Source organism: Chelonia mydas, chromosome 11 (assembly GCF_015237465.2).
Source record: "Chelonia mydas isolate rCheMyd1 chromosome 11, rCheMyd1.pri.v2, whole genome shotgun sequence".
In the NCBI taxonomy this organism is placed as follows: Eukaryota; Metazoa; Chordata; order Testudines; family Cheloniidae; genus Chelonia; species Chelonia mydas.
The window spans coordinates 2,139,892-2,160,332 of NC_051251.2; the positions used below are offsets into that span (position 1 = coordinate 2,139,892).

At 57.5% G+C, this 20,441-nt stretch overlaps 1 protein-coding gene across 1 annotated transcript in view; it reads right to left on the reverse strand.

Moving 5' to 3' along the window:
* WNT10A (Wnt family member 10A) overlaps window positions 1-20,441 on the reverse strand; it is a 47,935-nt gene that overhangs the window by 2,877 nt on the left and 24,617 nt on the right. The window contains exon 3 of the mRNA XM_037913017.2: window positions 17,950-18,326. Coding sequence (XP_037768945.1) covers window positions 17,950-18,326 — 377 coding nt within the window. The remainder of the gene's footprint in view (window positions 1-17,949; window positions 18,327-20,441) is intronic.

Consider the following 20,441-nt stretch of genomic DNA (forward strand, 5'->3'; position numbering starts at 1 on the left):
GACCGGGCTGTGCACACGGTGGGCCGCCCGCCTTCAAGGAAGATGAATTTGAAGAGGAGCCGATGCTGAGACGACCAGGGGGATGGAGGGCCGCTCTTACGAGATCTGATTGCTGTCTCTAAATGCAGCAGGGGGGCAAACCCCAGGAAGGGAGGAGAGTTATGGTAGCCAAAGGGGATAAACTGGCCATGCATAGACACAGGCTGGGAAGGAGAAGGAGGTTTCTAAGCAGCGGAGGTGGGAAGAATGGGGGCCAAGACATCTGTCTGCTCTGAAGATGGAACTTGATCAGTTTATGAAGGGGATGATCTGTGGGGGCAGCTGACCCAGGACGTCCCTCCCCATCCAATGGTCCGATTCCTAAGCAGAACCACGTATTTATTATTCCTAAAGAGTGTGGGATTGTGGGGCCCTGACTCGCACTGTCTGAATGGTGGGGGCCGGCAGCGCCGTGGTTCCCGGCTCCCCCCAGCAGCCGTGACGCAGGGCGTGGGCATGGCCCGGGTGGTGGGTTTGGCTGGTGCCATGCTGGGTGCAGGTGGCGTGCTGGCGTGGGCGGGTGGTTAGCCCCGGTCAGCAGCCAGGCCCCTGGTCTCCGCGTGGGGACGCAGCAGGCCTGTACTTGGGGCGGGGCGATGGAGGGCAATGCCGCGTGCGGTTGCTGCAGGGTGTGGGCGGACAGGGCAGGTGTTTGTGGTGTTGGCCAGGAGCCGGGAGTTGGTGGTTTGTGGGGACTCGGGGAGGGGGGGTTGATTTGTTTGATGTGGGTGGCCACGGCCTGTGTGGGTGGAAGAACATTGACCAAAGGCTGGCTGGAAGCCAGAGCGTTCCCCTGGAGTCTGCCGCTGCTGAGAGCCAGGGTGCAAGGAAAGTGTGGTGCTGGGTGTGAGCAGGAACGGAGACTGGCACTGAGACGGGAGGGGCCTGCTTCTGATCGCTGGCCTCCCCGGGCTGCACACACCCTTCCAGGGGCAGGGCAGGGTGATCCCACCAGATGCCCCTGGGTGTGCCCGCCTGGAACACAGTGTCAATATCCTACAATCCAGCCTATTGTACCACCTCCCTCCCACCCACCCACCCACCCAGCAGGGTCGCCAGCCCACACAGCTGCTGCTCCGGACCCCCCGAACTGCCTCGCTAGCACGTCCCGGTGGGGGAGAGCTCAGCACCTCCAGCCCGGGAAACCCCGGCTCTGGGAGGGGAAGGAAGGGGGTTTTCTGGGGCTGAACAGGTAATTCCGGCTCGCTGGGCCCAGAGCCAGCGGGGCCAAGCGCAGCATCGGTACCCATCCCAAGATCTCAGGGCTTTGCCCTCCGCCCGTGAACAGCTGTGCCCCCCAGTACCACGAGTGTATCCCGGCAGCATCCCAGTGCACCTGACAGCAGCCGGCCCAGGCTTGGTCTGCCTGTCCAGACAGCTGGATGAGGATGTTCCTTGGAGACCCCAGGCACTGCTCTGGTGCCCTGCCCAGGGTGAGGGTAGTCCCGGGGTTGGCCTGTTGGGGGCGCTAGTCTCACCTTTGCCCAGCACAGCCCTTGCTTCTAAAACCTCTGGAGCACAGATTGGGCAGCCCCCCACCGTGTGGTAACCCTGAAATAAGGAAAATTAGCACCAAATTCCAGAGCACGAAGAGCTGGGAGGCATCCACCACTTTGAAGTCTTTGCAACGTGTTTCATGGTGCACTGTCCAGGGCGCCTGCCTCAAGCCAGTGCAGCCTGGCATGGGCGCTGGTGCCAGCCCCTTCCTGCTGCAGAAGGTCCCACTGGAGCCGCACCAGGATGGCCAAGCCCCAGAGGGCCCCGAGTGACCGTGGTTCAGCAAAACACTCGGACGCTTCTCAGACCCAGCGCTCCGAGCGTCCTGCTGCACTCCGTGGCACCCGTCCCGTACCCCCTCTGGCGCCACCGGATGCCCAAATAGCCGTGGCTGTGAAAGCCCCTCTCCCCGCTACAGCTGCCTGTCTGTTTCACATGTGTCCGCAGCTGCCCCCCGTGATCATTGCACTGTGGAATGACAAATCCGGTCACACAACTTCTCCAGAGTGCTGCGACCCACCTGCTTGGCACTGAGGGCTCGGCTCCCTACACTGGTCTCCCCTCTCTGCCTCCAGAGCCCTCCACGGGCCCAAGCTACCTGAGACGCCCCCTCACCCTGCAGTCCCTGGGCCATCGGAGCACAGGGGCTCACCTGGGGGACCTGCTGCTGGGCCTTTGGGATTGAACCCCCTTTGCCTTCGTTGTCCCTGGAGCGAGAGGAGGGGGAAGAGGCAGATGCCCTCATCTCTATGGCAGAGGGCAAGAACTGCAGCCTCGGGAGCCGGTGGGGATAGCGTGCTGCTCAGTCGCGGCACAGACAGGAGCCAGGCCAGCGCGTGGAACAAGCTGGAGGGCTCAGAGCCTCCGTCTTCTCCCGTATTTCCATGTGGGCTAGAAATCCTGCGGGAAGGGCTAGCACCACTTCTCCCTGTTCTATCCCTCCTCAGGTGCACGCACGCTGGGCCGTGTTACCCCTTGCTCCATCGGCACCATTTACTTCCCTGGGCACAGAAGGGCTCAGCTGAAGCCGGTGCTGTGTTCCTAGTGGCTAGAAGGAATGTTACATTGTTGCAACGGAGGGTCTAGCTTGCACCTGTGTGACGTTATTGACTTGAACTGGGACCATATAGATCAGTGTTGCAACCAAGGTCCTGTAGTGGCACCAAATCTTGTATAAAGGGGGTCAAATGAGGTGTCTAAGACAAGGTTATGGTTGGCTGGTTAGGATGATGCTGTCTGTCTGTGTGTGTATCATTTTTGTAGTTGAAGTTATGAATATTGGCCCTATACCGTCTGCAGTTCAAACTTGTGCTCTCCTTCTGGGGGACACCCCAGACACATTGGGGTCAGCTCTGCCTAGCTGGCTGGATGGCCCATTAAGGACCATCAGCGACACAACTGACCCACTGAGAGAAGGCAGACACGCCTGGGGACTCAGCCAGGGGTGCAGGGACCTGCCTATGGACAGGACTCTGAGGTGTTTCCAGGCCATGGGATGGGCAGCTTGTCTTTGGGACACAGAAAGAGACCACACAGCAAGAGACTATACAAAGCTGCTGCAGCTCCTCCATCTTGTCTTCAGTCCTGCTTCTGACCTCTGGAGGGACTTGGCTACCCTGATGCTTTGAACCAAGGACTGAAGGATCCACCCCAGCTGGGGATGTTCTCCAGGGACTTGATTTGAACCTGCCGTTTATTCCATCCCTGCTGCAAGCCTGAACCAAGGACTTGGCCATCCCTGGATGTCATTGATTCCATTTCACCAATTCTAGCTCCCGTCTGTATATTTTTCCTTTTCTGAATAAACCTTTAGATTTTAGATGCTAAAGGGTTGGCAACAGCATGATTTGTGGGTAAGAGCTGACTTGTACATTGACCTGGGTCTGGGGCCGGGTCCTTTGGGATGGAGAGAACTTTGTTCTTTTACTGGGGTATCGGTTTTCATGACCGTCTGTCCCCATACCGAGTGGCACTGGTGGGGATACTGGGAAACTGGAGTGTCTAAGGGAATTGTTTGTCTGACTTGTGGTTAGCCAGGGGGGTAAAACCAAAGTCTTCTCTGTCTGTCTGGTTTGGTTTGCCTTGGTGGGCATAGAATAAACAGCAGGTTCAAATCAAGTCTCTGGAGAACATCTGATGCCACTACAGGACCTTGGTTGCAACAATGATCTATACGGTCCCAGTTCAAGTCAATAACGTCACAACCTGTCTCTAGGGTCCAACTCTGCTCTCAGTGACACTGACGTAACCACAGGGCTAATGTTAGGTGGGAGACAGAGCGGTGACCAGAAGCTTTGGAGCTTGGAGTGGAGGTAGCTGCTGTGATCTCTGGCTTTGTCCCTGGCCCGTGTCTGTTCAAGGTGCAGCACAGCGGCCTGGAAATCCCAGTGAGGGCCCTGGGCATGTTATCAGGGTCCAGGGCAGCAGCCCATCTATGTATCTGAGCTGCACCTTGCTGGGGAGACTCCACCCCATGGCCCCTTCTCAGAGAGCGCCCGCCTAGCACACTGTAGGTCCCACACCTGCCCCGACCGCGCTGCCCCGCTGAAAGAGTCCCTGTGGCTGTGAGGTCACGGAGGTCTGCTGGCGCTTGCACCAGCCCTGACCTGGGCTCAGCCACACGCAGCCCTAGAATGTGAGAGCAAAGTAACTGAAAGGGCAGTGTCTGCCCCCCCGCCACATCCCTCCCAAGCTCTCAGCTCCAAAGGTGCTGCACAGACACCGTGTGCCAGGCAAGAGCTCACAGTCCAAGTAGCCCAGACAAACAAAGGAAGGACTGTTATCCCCACTGCACAGATGGGGAAACTGAGGCCCAAAGCCATTAGACTGCATCGCAGCCAATCCAGTGACGTCGAGCTCCACAGGGCTGCCCTGGGTCTACGCTCAGAGACAGGCTGGGCCCTGCTGGTGCATGTTAGCAATGTGTGAGCTAAACTTAACCCCTCTTCGGAGTTAAGCTCCATGGTCCCACAGGGCAGCTGGGGCCCAGCTGGGAATCAAACCCGGCCCTCCCAAGTCCCATTAACCACTAGCTCAGCCATTCTTCCGTGCCTGGACGCACCTCTGTCCCTTGTTCACTGACACACATGTCCTTGCACATGCATGCTTGGGCTCCCCCACCCCCACCCCCACCCAGTGCTTCCCACACACACCCAAAGCATTTTATTGCCATTCTTAACTCCGGGAAGCCTTTGTTGTGAGATTAATAGGCTCCCGCTCCCCTTTCATCTCAGCCCTCTGATCCTGAGTGCTCCATAAAATACAACCCTACAAGGGAGCTGGGCTCTGAGGTCCCGTCCCCAGCCCTCCCTCGGGCCCCATTCTCAGCTGTTCTGTTCCTGTGTTATGGCCCTGGAAACCCCCTCTCCAAGGGGATGGACCACTGCCGACTAGCCTGGGCCAGGTGCCAGCGATCGCAGCATTCTGTGGCTGAGAAGAAGCTCCATTTTGGGTCACGGTCCCAGGATTCCCATTTATCAGCTGTGACCGTCCCAGGCCAGCTGGGAGCGAAGCCTTCCCGGGCGTGTAGGTGGAGGGATACGGAAAGCAGTATGCATCAAACTGCTCTCCACACCATTGCTAAGAGCGCTGCGAAACCGCTGGCACACCCCGGCCACGTGGGGACGAGCGGAGGTTTATAGGCACCCATTTGGGGTGGCTTCCGCACTGCATCCATCCCAAAGCCATGCCAATGAGACCTGTGCCCCAGCCCAGCCTGAAAGCCCGACAGAGCAAACACGGATTAGCAGGGAGTAATGGCGCCCTCTCTCCCCCCTTCCGTCTCAAGCGGTCACCAAGCGCTTTGCAGGGTGGGCTGAACCCTGCAGGATTACTGAAACCCCTCAGCACCCAGCGCAACGGGGACCTATGCAAAGACAGGAATCGCTACACCACCACTCAAATGCAGCCACCTCTGGGCTGGGACGTGGCAGCTGATTAACTGTTCACAGCAAAACTCCACAGCAGTTTGCTATGGGAGTCTCTTCACTTCTGTCTTCATCTTTGTGTGTGTGTGTGTTACAAAATATAACTAAAAAATAAAATAAAAACTCAGCTTTGAAACCAGCTAGTCATGCCCACAGTGTCACATGAGTTCCTAGCCCTGATAGTGTCCTTCCCCTTCCCCAGATGTTTTATACCCATTTGTCGCCTCTCATGTGGAATTAGAATATTAACTCTGTGCGGCAGGGCCCTCTGTGTTTGTACAGCTACTAACACAATGGGATGACAGCCCTGCTTTGGGGCTTGTGGGCCTGCTGCATTGCAAGTACTAATCACATCTCACCGACCCTGCAGGGAGAGAGGTGGATGATAAAGACCCTGAGTTAATCTGGCCAGGAGTCCCCCGGTAAATAGCCCCGTTCTTGGAGAAAATACCATGAGAGAAGCTGGGACTGGATGGCAGGGGATGGATCATTGCCCTGTTCTGTTCATTGCCTCTGAAGCGTCCAGCACCAGCTGCTGTCAGAGACAGGACACTGGGCTCGATGGACCCTTGGTCTGACCCAGTGTGACCGTTCTGATGAGAGTTTAAGGAGCTGGGTGATCTGGGCTGTCTCTGCTCTCGATGCTGGCTGTGGTTTTCGAGGTGCACTGGTTGCTCGGTGGATCGGGTTTTACACTCAGCAGACGCGTGGCACCACCCTGCTGAGCGATCGCGGACTCAGGAGGCCGGGCAATCACCTGGCCAGGCAGCAGCGTGCGCGCTGCACAGGGCCGGGCGTTCACCCTTGAAGCTGCACCGCACAATAGCCAGCCAGCGACACACCCTCCAGCATCATCCGGGGCCACACTCACTCTCACGGCCCCAGCGTGAGGCCCGGCGGGCTGGCTCCGGGAGGGGCAGCTGGGCGGGCGGGATGATAATGCCTCCCTCCAGCTGCTAATGAAGAGATCACCAATGGCCTCCAAGAGGGAGTGCTGGAAGCACCAGTGTCCGGACAGCACCCTGGAGCGTCTCTTGCAGGGACGGCAGCTGAGGAGACAGGAGCAAGGCTGGGCTGCGGCCCTGCGGCTTTGCCCTGAGTCCAGCCTATCAGGCTCTCCCAGTACAAACCTCTAGCACCTTTGCAGAGGTTCTTGCAAGCAGGGTGAGCTCACACCAGCATGGCCAGGGGTCCGAATGTGCCTGCGCTCGGGGTTTGCGCTTGAGCAGCTTCACCACTGGGTGCAAGTGCCGCAATCACCAGTGTAGACAGAGCCTCAGTCCAGTCTTTGTGGCCGGGACAACCAGCCACTGGCAGATTCCAGGTGCTTTTTCACCCAGGCAGGCAGATTTGCAGTTTCTATGTTGGTTGCAGGGACCATGGCCTGTTTTTGCCTCCAGTGTCAACTCAGGGTTCACTCAGGAACATTCCCGTAGGCGGGGTCAGGAATGAGAGCAGAGACATGAAATAATACCGGCAGGAATCTGTGTCCTATACACTTTCGATGACTGGCTGGAACAAAATTGTTGTAATCGCGTGTGTGATTCCTTACGGCGCCCTGCTGGACAGAAATGTTCCATTGTGTGTCCTTGGCCGTGTACTGCAGCTAGCTAGTGGAGATTTCCCTTCAGTGTGTGATCAGGGCTCTTGGACCAGGAGGCCCCGGATTCTATCCTAGCTGTAGCCATGGCGTTTCAAGTGGCCTCCACATGCAACAGACCATGCTGCCTGTGTTCTGCGATGGCAGCTGGCACGTCCTAGATGGCCACCGGTTTGTCACAATATCATGTTCTGTTCCTGTCCCTGAGACCAGCTGTCACGGAGTGTGGGGGAGTCCAGGCCCTGCACCCCTCTTCCTGGGATTCACTGAGACTCTCAGCCAGCCAGTAAAACGGAAAGTTTATTGGACAACAGGAACACAGTCCAAAACAGAGCTTGTGGGTACAACCTGGACCCCTCAGTCAAGTCCTTCTGGGGGAGCAGGGAGCTTAGACCCCAGCCCTGGGGTTCCCTGCGTTCCACCACCCAGCACCAAACTGAAACTAAACCCCCCCAGCAGGCTCCCTCCTGCAGGCTCTGTTCACATTCCCCGGCAGAGGTGTTACCTCCCCCTCCCCCTCCTGGCTCAGGTGACAGGCTCTCAGGTCTCCCATTGAAACTCCCCTGCCACATTCCCAGGTCAACACTCCCCCCTCCCTGCTGTGTCACATCTCTCCCCCCTTCGAGACTGAACTGAGCGGGGTCACTGTGACCAGTGACCTGGGGAAGTTCAGGGCCCCCTCTCCAGGACAGCGAATCCGCTATCATGTTGACACGTCCCTTCACGTGGACCACGTCCATGTCGTAATCCTGCAGGAGCAGGCTCCACCTCAGGAGCTTGGCGTTGGCTCCTTTCATCTGGTGCAGCCAGGTCAGGGGAGAGTGGTCGGTGTACACGGTGAAGTGTCGCCCGAAGAGATAGGGCTCCAGTTTCTTGAGGGCCCACACCATGGCCAGGCACTCCTTCTCAATGGCCATGTAGTGTTGCTCCCGGGGTAGCAACTTCTTGCTCAGGTACACGATGGGGTGTCTCTCCCCCTTTTCATCCTCCTGCATTAACACCGCCCCCAGTCCCGTGTCGGAGGCGTCGGTGAACACCACAAAGGGCTTGTCAAAGTCTGGGTTTGCCAGAACTGGGCCACTGACCAGAGCCTCCTTCAGCGCGCGGAAAGCCTCCTGGCACTGCTCGGTCCAGACCACCTTGTCTGGCTTCCCCTTCTTGCATAGCCCAGTGATGGGGGTGGCTATGGCGCTAAAGTGGGGCACAAATCTTCGGTAGTATCCTGCCATCCCAATAAAGGCTTGGACCTGCTTTTTGGTGTGGGGAGCGGGCCAGTCTCTGATCACCTCCACCTTGGCCGGTTCCGGCTTTAGGCGGCCGCTCCCCACCCGATGGCCCAGGTAAGATGCTTCAGCCATCCCCACCTTGCACTTCTCCGCTTTGACAGTCAGCCCAGCCCCCTGGAGTCGGTCCAGCACTTGTCTAACCTGGGACACGTGGTCCTCCCAGGTCTGGCTAAAGACACAGATGTCAGCAATATACGCCACGGCAAAACTCTCCATCCCCCTCAGGAGCTGGTCCACCAGGCGCTGGAAGGTGGCCGGCGCTCCCTTGAGGCCGAAAGGCAGGGTCAGGAACTCATAGAGCCCCAGAGGGGTGATAAAGGCCGATTTCAGCCGGGCATCTGCATCCAGCGGCACTTGCCAGTAGCCCTTTGTAAGGTCCATGGTGGTAAGGTACCGAGCTCCTCCCAGCTTGTCGAGGAGCTCGTCTGGCCTGGGCATGGGGTAGGCATCCGATACAGTGATGGCATTGAGCTTCCGGTAGTCCACACAGAACCGGACCGACCCATCCTTTTTGGGGACCAGCACCACCGGCGAGGCCCAAGGGCTGGCAGATGGCTGGATCACCCCCAAAGCCAGCATGTCCCGGACCTCTCTTTCCAGGTCCTGAGCAGTTTTCCCGGTGACTCGGAAGGGGGAGCATCTTATCGGCGGGTGCGACCCTGTCTGCACCCAGTGGACAGTCAGATTAGTGCGTCCAGGCTGGTTGGAAAACAGCTGTTGGTACGGATGCAGTACCCCCCTGACCTCAGCTTGCTGGGCAGGGGTTAGCTGATCGGAGAGGGGAATTGTTTCCAGGGGGGAACCAGCTCTGGTCCCAGGGAATAGATCTACTAAAGGGTCATCTCCCTGCTCCTCCCCCTGTCCACACACGGCCAACACCACATTCCCCCTGGCATAATATGGCTTCATCATATTCACATGGTACACCCGGCGGTGGTGCGCCCGGTTAGACAGCTCCACCACATAGTTTACCTCATTGAGCTGCTTGACAACCTTGAAAGGGCCCTCCCAGGCGGCCTGTAGTTTGTTCTTTCTCACAGGGATGAGAACCATCACCTGATCCCCAGTGGCGTAGGCCCGGGCCCGCGCCGTGCGGTCATACCAGACCTTCTGCTTCCTCTGGGCTCTGGCCAGATTCTCCCTGGCCAGGCCCATGAGTTCAGCCAGTCTCTCTCGGAAGATCAGGACATACTCCACCACTGACTCTCCATCGGGAGTGGCCTTCCCCTCCCACTCGTCTCTCATCAGGTCCAGGGGGCCCCTTACCCTCCTTCCATATAACAGTTCGAAAGGCGAAAATCCGGTAGACTCCTGGGGCACCTCCCTGTACGCGAACAGCAGGTGAGGTAAGGACTTGTCCCAATCCTGCGGGTACTGGTTCATAAAGGTTTTCAGCATCATCTTTAGCGTCCCGTTAAACCTCTCCACCAGCCCATTGGACTGGGGGTGATACGCTGAGGCCCAGTTGTGCTGAACCCCACATTTCTCCCACAAGCACCAGAGCAGGGCCGACATGAAGTTGGAGCCTTGGTCTGTCAAGACTTCCTTGGGGAACCCCACGCGGCTGAAAATGGTCAGGAGCGCATCTGCCACGGTGTCGGCTTCAATGGAAGCTAAGGGCACTGCCTCGGGGTAGCGGGTGGCAAAATCTACCACCACCAGAATGTATTTCTTCCCCGACTGGGTCGTCTTGCTGAGAGGCCCCACGATGTCCATGGCCACCTTCTGGAAAGGCTCCTCAATGATGGGCAAAGGTCTCAAAGGTGCTTTCCCCTTGTCCCGGGCCTTCCCCACCCTCTGACAGGGGTCGCAGGATCGGCAATACTGCCGGACACTGGTAAAGACCCCGGGCCAGTAAAAGTTCTGTAGCAACCTCTGCCGGGTGCGCCGGATTCCCTGGTGCCCTGTGAGGGGATGTCATGGGCCTGTCTGCAGGGTCAACCCTGTGCATCTCGCAGGCATTCTCAAAGGCCGTCAGGAAGCTATTGATGTCCTCCCCCTCCTTCCGCTGGGCCAGGAAGCACTTATCAAAGCTCCTTGCAGTCTTGGGTTCCCCCTCACTCACCGCACTCACCCACCCCACTGCTCCTCAGCCTGGCCAGCTCCAGTTCATGCTGTCTTTGTTTCTCCTTCTCCTGACGTTTCTGCTCCTTCTCCTCCTGCTCATGCTTACCTTGTTTTTCATGATCCTCCAGCTCCCTCATTTTCATCTCCCTCTCCCATTCCAGCCGCATCCGCTCCAGGGATGGGGAGCTCTGCCGGGAGGATCCCCTGCTGGCTGCCGGGGTCAGGGTGCCCTCGATATTCGCTGGGCTTCCCCCAACCCCTCCCCCAGGCCTAGGTAGGAAGGGTCTCGGGATGTCCTCGGCAGCAGTCTGACCCCTCCCAGCCCGGTCAGGCCCCAGGGCCCATGCTGCGTCCGCCGGGCGGCTTCCCTCCGGGACAGGGATCGGGTCATCCAAGCGATCCCTCTCCTCCAACTGGGCAATCAGCTGTTCCTTGGTGGACCTCCCGATGCGCAGCCCCCTCTGCCTGCACAGCTCCACCAGGTCGCTCTTAAGGTGTTTAGCGTACATCTCTCTGCTGGCCACTCGCAGGCCGGGCAGCTTTCCACGGTTTCCAGGAAAAACCCTTAGTGTGCCAGTCCTTCTTGAGGTCACCACCTCTTTGCCAGGGTCGAGCTGCAGACTCCTCCGCCCCTGGGACCGCTCGCTGCAATCCCCCGGGGGACCCTGTTACTGCAAAAGTCCTTCTCTCTGGTCACACACTCCCAGGGGTTAACCGCCCCCTGAAACCGCCTCTCTCTGAATCTTCAGCATGCCTGGTCCCCATCAATCCCCCTTCGTTTTACTGTTCCCCAGTCACTTACTGCAGGAAGTGCCGTTCACGGGGTGCAGTAGATCCCACCGCTGCCACCAGTTGTCAAGGAGTGTGGGGGAGTCCAGGCCCTGCACCCTTCTTCCTGGGATTCACTGAGACTCTCAGCCAGCCAGTACAACGGAAGGTTTATTGGACAACAGGAACACAGTCCAAAACAGAGCTTGTGGGTACACCCAGGACCCCTCAGTCAAGTGCTTCTGGGGGAGCAGGGAGCTTAGACCCCAGCCCTGGGGTTCCCTGCGTTCCTCCACACAGCCCCAAATTGAAACTAAACCCCCCGCAGCAGGTTCCCTGCTGCAGCCTCTGTTCACATTCCCGGGCAGAGGTGTTACCTCCCCCTCCCCCTCCTGGCTCAGGTGACAGGCTCTCAGGTCTCCCATTGAAACTCCCCTGCCACATTCCCAGGTCAACACTCCCCCCTCCCTGCTGTGTCACATTGTCACACCAGCCCCGCGGCCGCACTGGGCTCGAGTTAGATAAAATGGTTCCACGCCTGCTAGCCACAGAGAAGCCACAAGCAGGGTCCGTGTCTGGCTCAGAGGACTCTGCGTGCCATTCGCCCCTTGTTACTAGAGTAACCTCATGGTGCAATGCCCCAGAACACCTGTGTTAGACAGGAGGCCACACTAGCTAACCATGGTGGTCCCTTCTGCCCTTAAGGGGACTCAGAGTTCTGAGCATCTGTCACAGCCTGCACCAACTGTTACTTGTGGTGTGTCCAATTGTGTGGTCTCTCCTTGCTTGGGGGTAGAGACCTATATTAACCCCCGCTAGGCAGCTGTGTGGGTGTGCACCCAGTGTGTGTATTGCCCAGAGGATACACAGGCTATTACACTGGTAGCTGGTAAAAATGATCCACAAGCCGACCCACATACGGGTGTTCTGATGGCATCCCAGTAACCACACGAGCAACGCAAGAGCCGCCAGAACCCTGGGCCCGCTCCACATCCCAGCTTTCTCTTCTGTTACATTATTACACACACTATGTTTAGAGAACACTGAGGTTGCAACACTGAGCAGTCAAAAGTTAGGAAATACCAGAAGGAAGGGCGCCCACATAACCTTAATTCAGCCCCCTTGTGTGTATGCATTATGGCTCTTTTGTCCCTTCGGTATTCAAATCAGGCGTTTTCCTCCTCCGCACTTCCTGGGTCCAGCAGGGGGGTAACTGAGGACCCAGGATACACACAGGCTCCCTGATGTCAGTACAGGGCCTGGCTGCCACTGCAACCTCTGGCAAGACTGGCAGCCAGGAGGAGCAAATGCAGGGAAAGTCTGGATCAGCCCCAGCATCCCGGGGCTGGAGCACGCTCAGCCACTGTGTGGGGATGGCGCATGTGCTGTCCGGCCACATGTAGAAGCTGAAAGGGGACTGAGCATGCTCAGTGAGGTCGGAATCATTGGGAAATTTAGCTGCGGAACTCTAACAAGGTTCTACTGAGCACGTGTAAACTGAGATTTTTCAGAGGCCTATAACTTGGCCAAATTTGGGCAGCTTTTCTTGGGAATAATAAAAGACTCATCCCAGTGACCAGGGTAACCGCCCCACCAAATTTTAAGCCCCTGCGCCAAAGAACAGACACACTAGAACTTCTCAACCAAAAGGCCCTATGAATTGTTTTAACAGGGACAGAACAATATGTTGTCCCCTCCTCTCGTTCTCGGAAAGGGCTGCACCATTTCTGCTGAACCTGTCCAGGACAATGCAGCCTGAGGCAGATGCCCAGCTTTGAAAATGTCAGCTTGGATGGCTGAAGTTTGGCAAAGTTATAAGCGACTGAAAATAGGGCCTTATAATGGGAAGTGTTAGAGAACCTGAACTGTGGGTAGGACTACCAGCAGACTAGGAGAGCCCGTGTGAAGCAGCAAGCAAGGGCCTGATTCTCCCATGGGCTTCATGATGAAAGGGCTCCGTGTGTGTGTGCGTGTGAGCGTGTGTTTTACACACATGCTGTCTGTTCAGAATGAAGCACATGAGAGAATCAAGCCCTTACTTGGTACTCCACACTGCCCTGTATTGGATGGAATCAGAACGCCTCAGCTGTGTGTCATAGGGTCTATACTGTTAAGAGTGAATTGGGATTCTCCTTTAGCTTAGGGGCTTGTGGACTTGAAGCAAAAGACTCTGAGGATATGTCTGCACAGCAGCTTGTGCCAGCTGACTTGAGCTCTCGGACCCTGCAGGGTGGGAGGGTCCCAGAGTTCGGGCTCCAGCCCAAGCCCGGGCGTCTACACAGCAAAGGAACAGCCCCACAGCCTGAGCCCCGTAAGCCCGCATGGGCTGGCACTGGCCAGCCAGAGGGTTTTCTTTGCTGTGTAGACATACCCTGAGTTTGATCCTGGCTGCCTCAGCAAAGTTCCTAGGTGGCTACTAATTTGTTACAGGGACAAAACAAACAAATATGTTTGGCAAAAGCACCAAAGTCTGAGCAATGCGAGAGCTGGCACCAGCGTGGCCTCAGATGGGAAATCCTTGCGGAGCAAGGGGGTCAACCCGCTGGTCTGTGTTTCGACTAGCTGAGGAGGAGACTGATGGAGCTCGCGGATCCGCAACGCAGCAATTGCACGAGAGCTTCCCAAAGACCACCTAGAGTCTGAGCGTATGGGGAAAGTTTTACTTGTCTGCACTGCCCAGTGATTAGCAGAATGGGGCCCTGCTCCGGGACTGGGGTTCCTGGATGCAACTGTGATAGAAAGAATAATAAAATAAAGAACACGCTTTTCTTTAAATCCTATTCAGCGAGTCCCTCCGCCGTGAGTCGCCTGCAGGGATACAGGTTGTATGGTTCCGCTCGAAGAAAAGAAACCCCCAGATTAGAGGTTTTGGGGGGATTTGCAGTCAGATCTGAACAGCTGAGAGCTGGAGGAGGGGCAGCTGTGACAGCACCAATAACTAAGCCAATCGTGTCACTAGAGGAGGGTTTGGAACAAACTGATAAACTAAACAGCAATAAGTCACCAGGACCAGATGGGATCCCCCAAGAGTTCTGAAGGAACTCAAATGTGAAAGTGCAGGACTACTAACTGTCGTCTGTAACCTATCATTTAAATCAGCTACCAGGTGACTGGAGGGTAGCTAATGTGATGCCAATTTTTAAAAAAGGCTCCAGAGGCGATCCTGGCAATTACAGGCCGGTAAGCCTGACTTCAGTACCGGGCAAACTAGTTGAAACGATAGCAAAGAACAAAATTGTCAGACACAGAGATGAACATAATTTGTTGGGGAAGAGTCAACATGGTTTTTGTAAAGGGAAATCAGGCCTCAGCAATCTATTAGAATTCTTTGAAGGGGTCAACAAGCATGTGGACAAGGAGGATCCAGTGGCTATAGTGTATTTAGATTTTCAGAAAACCTTTGACAAGGTCCCTCACCAAAGGCTCTTAAGCAAAGTAAGCTGTCATGGGATAAGAGGGAAGGTCCTTTCATGGATCAGTAACTGGTTAAAAGATAGGAAACAAAGGGTAGGGATAAATGGTCAGTTTTCAGAATGGATGGTGGTAAATAGTGGTGTCTCCCAGGGGTCTGTACTGGGACCAGTCCTATTCAACATATTCATAATTGATCTGGAAAAAGGGGTAAACAGTGAGGTGGCAAAATCTGCAGATGATACAAAAGTACTCAAGATAGTTAAGTCCCAGGCAGACTGAGAAGAGCTACAAAGGGATCTCTCAAAACTGGGTGATTTGGCAACAAAATGGCAGATGAAATTCAATGTTGATAATTGCAAAGTAATGCACAATGGAAAACATCATCCCAACTCTACATATACAATGATGGGGTCTAAATTAGCTGTTACCACTCAAGACAGAGATCTTGGAGTCATGGTCGATAGTTCTCTGAAATCATCCACTTCATGCGCAGTGGCAGTCAAAAAAGCGAACAGAATGTTGAGAATGATTAAGAAAGGGATAGATAATAAAACAGAAAATATCCTATTGCCTCTATATAAATCCATGGTACGCCCACACCTTGAATACTGCGTGCAGATGTAGTTGCCCCATCTCAAAAAAGATATATTGGAATTGGAAAAGGTTCAGAAAAGGGCAACAAAAATGATTAGGGGTATGGAACAGCTGCCGTATGGGGAGAGATTAATAAGACTGAGACTTTTCAGCTTGGAAAAGAGATGACATGGAGGGGATACGATAGAGGTCTATAAAATCATGACTGGTGGGGAGAAAGTAAATAAGGAAATGTTATTTACTTCTTCTCATAACACAAGAACTAGGGGTCACCCAATGAAATTAATAGGCATCAGGTTTAAAACAAACAGAAGTATTTTTTCACACAACACACAGTCAACCTGTGGAACTCCTTGCCAGAGGATGTTGTGAAGGCCAAGACTATAACAGGGTTAAAAAAAGAACTAGTTAAGTTCATGGAGGATAGGTCCATCAATGGCTATTAGCCAGGATGGGCAGGGATGGTGTCCCTAGCCTCTGTTTGCCAGAAGCTGGGAATGGGCGACAGGGGATGGATCACTTGCTGATTCCCTGTTCGGTTCATTCCCTCTGGGGCACCTGGCCCTGGCCACTGCCGGCAGACAGGACACTGGGCTAGACGGACCTTTGGTCTGACCCAGTCTGGCCGTTCTTAGGTTCTTATGTTAATTGCCTGATGACATACTTTAGTTTATTTGCATATTGCATTCCTATTGATTAAAAGGCTTTAAAGGTCTGTGTGGGGTTTTGTCCCCTCTTCCCGCAGGCAGTTCGCCCAGAGTGCTATTTGCCCTCAGGCCGGCCCCACGGGAAGGAGTCCCTGCCTGCATGGTGGGGATCTCTGCTTCTCCAGCCTGCATAGCCAAAACTGCTGGGAGGGAGTTTGGGGATAGGAGGGGCTGCAGGGGTGAGGGCTGTGGGGCTGAGGATGAGAGGTTTGGGGTGTGGGAGGGGGCTCAGGGCTGAGGCAGAGGATTAGGGTGCGGGGGGATGAGGGCTGGCTGGGGCTGGGGTTGAGGGGTTTGGGGTGTTGGGGAGGCTCAGGGCTAGGGCAGAAGGGCAGGGTAAGGGCAGCCTGCCCTGCCGTTAGTGAATAGGGGGCACTAGGACCCTGCAGCAGCAGTTGATGCGGGGAGCCTGCAGAGCAGAGTCAGCTGAGCTGCAGGCTCTGGGGCCAGGGGAGGTGAGTGGGGGCAGCAAGTGGGGGCCGGGGGACACTTGGGGGAGGTGCAGGGGGGCGGCAGGCAGGGCCGAGGGAGAGACCTGGCCCCAAACATCGGTGGAGCTGGGCCGCCGGACCCTGAATATTGGTGGAGCCCAGGCACCACGAGTGCATATAACTCGCTGCCCCTGCACCCTCGTGCACCAGGCCATCTGTGCTTTGCTGACCCCTCCGGTCGCACGGACACACCCACACATGCACCCCTGCCCACGTGCACACACAGCTCCCTGGCCCCCAAGGGCTGTGGCTCCCTTGAAGCCTTTCCAGCAAAGCCTGGCCAAATTCCAGGTGGGGCGATTCCATTCTGCCACCGAAGTGCCCCCGCAGCTCTTGTTCTCCACGTCCCGTCTTACCCTGCTGAGCACTGTGAACCAGCTGCCACGTCACACCCCGAGGGGGCTGCCGCTCAGTGGTGGGTGGTGGGACATCCCTTCCCCCCCCAACATCCACCCACGGGACAAACGTCCCGTCAGCATTAGTGCAACCGCCACCTTCAGCTCCCTCCTGAAAACCCACCTCTACTGCGGCGCCAGCCAACCCCTCCCACCCAGCCTTGGCCCGGCAAGTGCTGAGCTGGGGCTGCTGCTTCTCTGCTGCTCTCGGCTTATTGTTCCCCCTCTCTGCCCGTTTCCTCTACCGATCACGCCCTGTCCGACCTGTGGCCTGGCAGCTCTCTGGGGCAGGGGCCATCCTGAGCCGTCTGCCCAGCGCCCAGTGCCACGCGGCCCGGATGGGGGCTAATGGGGATGGAATGGAAGGCGCCCTGCAGAAGTGCAGAGAGCTTCTGATCGCGTGATGCCCTCCGCGGCCCAGCCATGTGACTGTGCGAGGAGCAAGCCCCCCGGTGCAGAGCGGGTCTCTCTGGCAAAGATGCCACGGCTCCCGGCAAGAGGAAGATGTTTGCAAGGCGGGGGAGTCCCAGGCTCTCTTTTCCAGCCCGGTCTGGCTGAGGTGCCCCAAACCAAACCCCAATTCCTGTCTCTGTCAGACAACCCAGAACCCAACCAAAACAATCCCGACTCTGCTCCGCTCTGAATCTTTTCAGATGATTTGCTTCCCTCGAGGTGGGAAAAGAGAGCGGGGGATTTAAACCCAAAGGGAGGGAGAAAGGGGGATTTTCCCCACCAAAACGAAATGCGGGGAAATGCTTCCAAAAGACGCAGAGGAAAGTGGGAGTTTTCTGGCAGAAACGCCAGCTTGGTGGAATAGGGCGACCAGACAGCAAGTGTGAAAAACCGGGACGGGGGTGGGGGGTAATAGGAGCCTCTATAAGAAAAAGACCCCAAAATCACGATGGCCCCTATAAAATTGGGACAACTGGTCACCCTAGGTGGAAAGGCCGTTTCAGGTCAAAATTTTCATTCAGCAACAACATTTCGAGCAGCTGTGGGCGTGAGCAGCTTCCCCCGCCCCCCACTCCAGGAACCTGCCCTGGCTGCCCCTCGCAGAGGCATCGAGCGGGGGGCTGTCCCCCAGTGCTGCCGCGCCTGCCCCTGCTCCCCCTGTGCACCACGGCGCCCCCCAGGGGCGACCTGCCTGCAGCGCGCACGGACTCACCTGCCGGCCGACGCGGTTGTTGTGCAGCCTCATGCGGGAGTGGATGTCCCTGTAGGTTTCCCGGGAGTCGAGGAAATCCTTGGAAAACTTCTCCCCATAGTCCACATCGGGGCTGCAGCCCCCCCACTCCCAGGAGTCCTGGAGCCCTGGGGCCTCGGCCGGCATGTGCTCCAGGCGGACCCCGTGCACCATCCCTTTGCCCCGGTTCATGGCCTCCAGCTGGAGCCGGTGCAGCTTCATGCGGAAGGCTTCCTCGTCCCCCCGGCGCTTCTGGTCGCAGCCGCAGGCCTGCAGCTTGCCGAGGGCGCAGGCGTTGGAGACGGCGTGCACCACCCCGGCGGCCGCAATGGCGTAGGCGAAGGCGCTCTCCCGGAAGCCTGCGAGGAAGCGAAGGGCGGGGGGTCAGTCAGAGGCTGGGAAAGCAGGGGGTCCGGCCGGGGGACAGGCAGGACGGAGCACCGGGGGGGGTGGTCAGCCCAGGCCAGAGGAGTCAGGGTCTCCCAGCAGAGCGATGGGCCAGCCGGGGCGGCGACAAGGCCTGGTTCGGCCTCCAGAACGCCCTGGGCTCTGCTGAGGTCTCCAGCATGAGGCCGGTCGGCGCCAGTGGGGCTGGGAGCTGCTGGGATGTGGTGATGCCTGCCCTGAGGCCCCTCACCCTGGCCCCGGGGAAGTGCTGATGGGGGCGACCTTCCGAGAGCCTCCCCCCCAGCCCCCGGGAGCCAGGCAGCCCTCCCACGAGGAGGCACGCCTGGCGCCCCACCGAGTGCCTGGCGCTACTTCTTCCCTCTAAGCGCTGAGCAAGGCGTTCAGTGCTGCCCCGGGGGAGGGGACGACAGGGGTTCACCCGCGGGGGGCGGCGCGATGCCAAGGACAGCACAGGCCCACAGGCACCCGCGGAGGGTCCAATCCACAGGGGTTGAAGGTGTCTCTGCTTCTTTCTATGCTGTGCCTCCCACCATCCGCCTCCCCGGCCCCTTCTCCGGGGACCCCTCCAGCCCCCTGCCCTGCACCCACGCAGCCCGGAGCGCCTCTCTCTGCCCCTCCCACCCCAGCTCCCAACGTCTCACCCCTTTCACCCCACCCCGATCGCCAAGCCTAGGCTGGGCTCTCTCCTGCTGCAACCTTCCGCTGTCTGGCCTGCCCAGCCCATGGTCCGTCTGCCGCCCTCCCCCACCCCCCACAGCAGACATAGCCTGCCACAGCCCTTCCCTCCACAGGGTGCAAAGCTTGTTGCAAAGCTGGGTCGGTATCATCACTGACACTTTGCAGTGAGGGGGAACTGAGGCAGGGCCAGGGCAGGGGACTCCCCCCAGCTCTCACAGTGAGGCAGTGGCAGATAAAGGAGTGAAACTGAGACCTCCTGATTCCTGGTTGGGTGCCCCTTCCGCAGGTCCCCCCACCCCCCTGCAGCCCCTCGCCTGCTGCCCTAGGTCCCACGCTGCTTCTGCATCACAGCTCAAGCCAGTCCAAGCTCTCCATACCTCCAGCCCTGCCTCTGTCCATCCCTCCCCTCCCCCCTGCTTCCTGCCCCCTGCGTCTCCCCACGCGGCTGGAACGTGCCCAGCGCTGCGAGAATCCCGCCTTGCTGGGACTCCTCCATGCTCCGGGAGTCACTCCCTGCTCTGTGTTCCCTCTTGTCTTGTCTGCTTCTGTTGCCCTTTCACTGTAAGCCCTTGGGGGCAGAGATCTGGTAGCGCCTTGGCAGCGCCCTCCCACCACGCCGCAGGCATGATTCAGGGACCCCTTCCTCCACTGGGTCGGGGGGCTGCATTTCAGGGGGGGCAGGGAGGGCAGGCTCCAACAGTAAGAATGAGCTGCTCCGGAAGGGATCCCCTTTGCAGGCTGCAACCCTTTCTGGAATAGCTCCTGGTAGGAGCCAGTATGTCTGCCAAGGTGGCGCTCCCATTCCACGGAGGGCATTTCATGCTGCCCCCGACTGGCTCGCCGGCAGCAGGGGAGACGGCCCGGGGCGGCTGGCATGTTCGAGAGGCGAGAGAAAAGTCCTGGATTCACACATATCAGGTGGAGACTGACAGGAGTACAAGGAAAGCGCACAGCGGGCATTGTCTCAGCATAGCAGTGCCCGGTGGCAAAGGAGGGGGGTAAGGAGGATGCAGCTTTGCAGATGTTTGCTTTCTGCATCACAATCCCCCATGGTGCAGATGGGAAACTGAGGCCAGATTATGTGACTTGCCCAAGAGGTCACATGAGAAATCTGTGGCAGAATGGGGACCTGACCCAGAGTCTCCCAAGTCCCAGGATACAGCTCTAACCACTGGGTTACCCTTCCCCTCCCTCTCTCTGCTTTGTGCATCGCCCTGCCTGGGAGCAGAGTGATTGGTTTGATCTGACCTAGGGCTGGAGTCTCTGCTCCGTGGGGTGCAGGGGGTGTCAAGCTGCTGGAGACACCGTCGGGGAACTCCCTGCGCAGGGGACTCGCCTACAGAGCTGGCAGGGGAGGCTCTGCCGTCCTCCACACCGGGCTGCTCAGA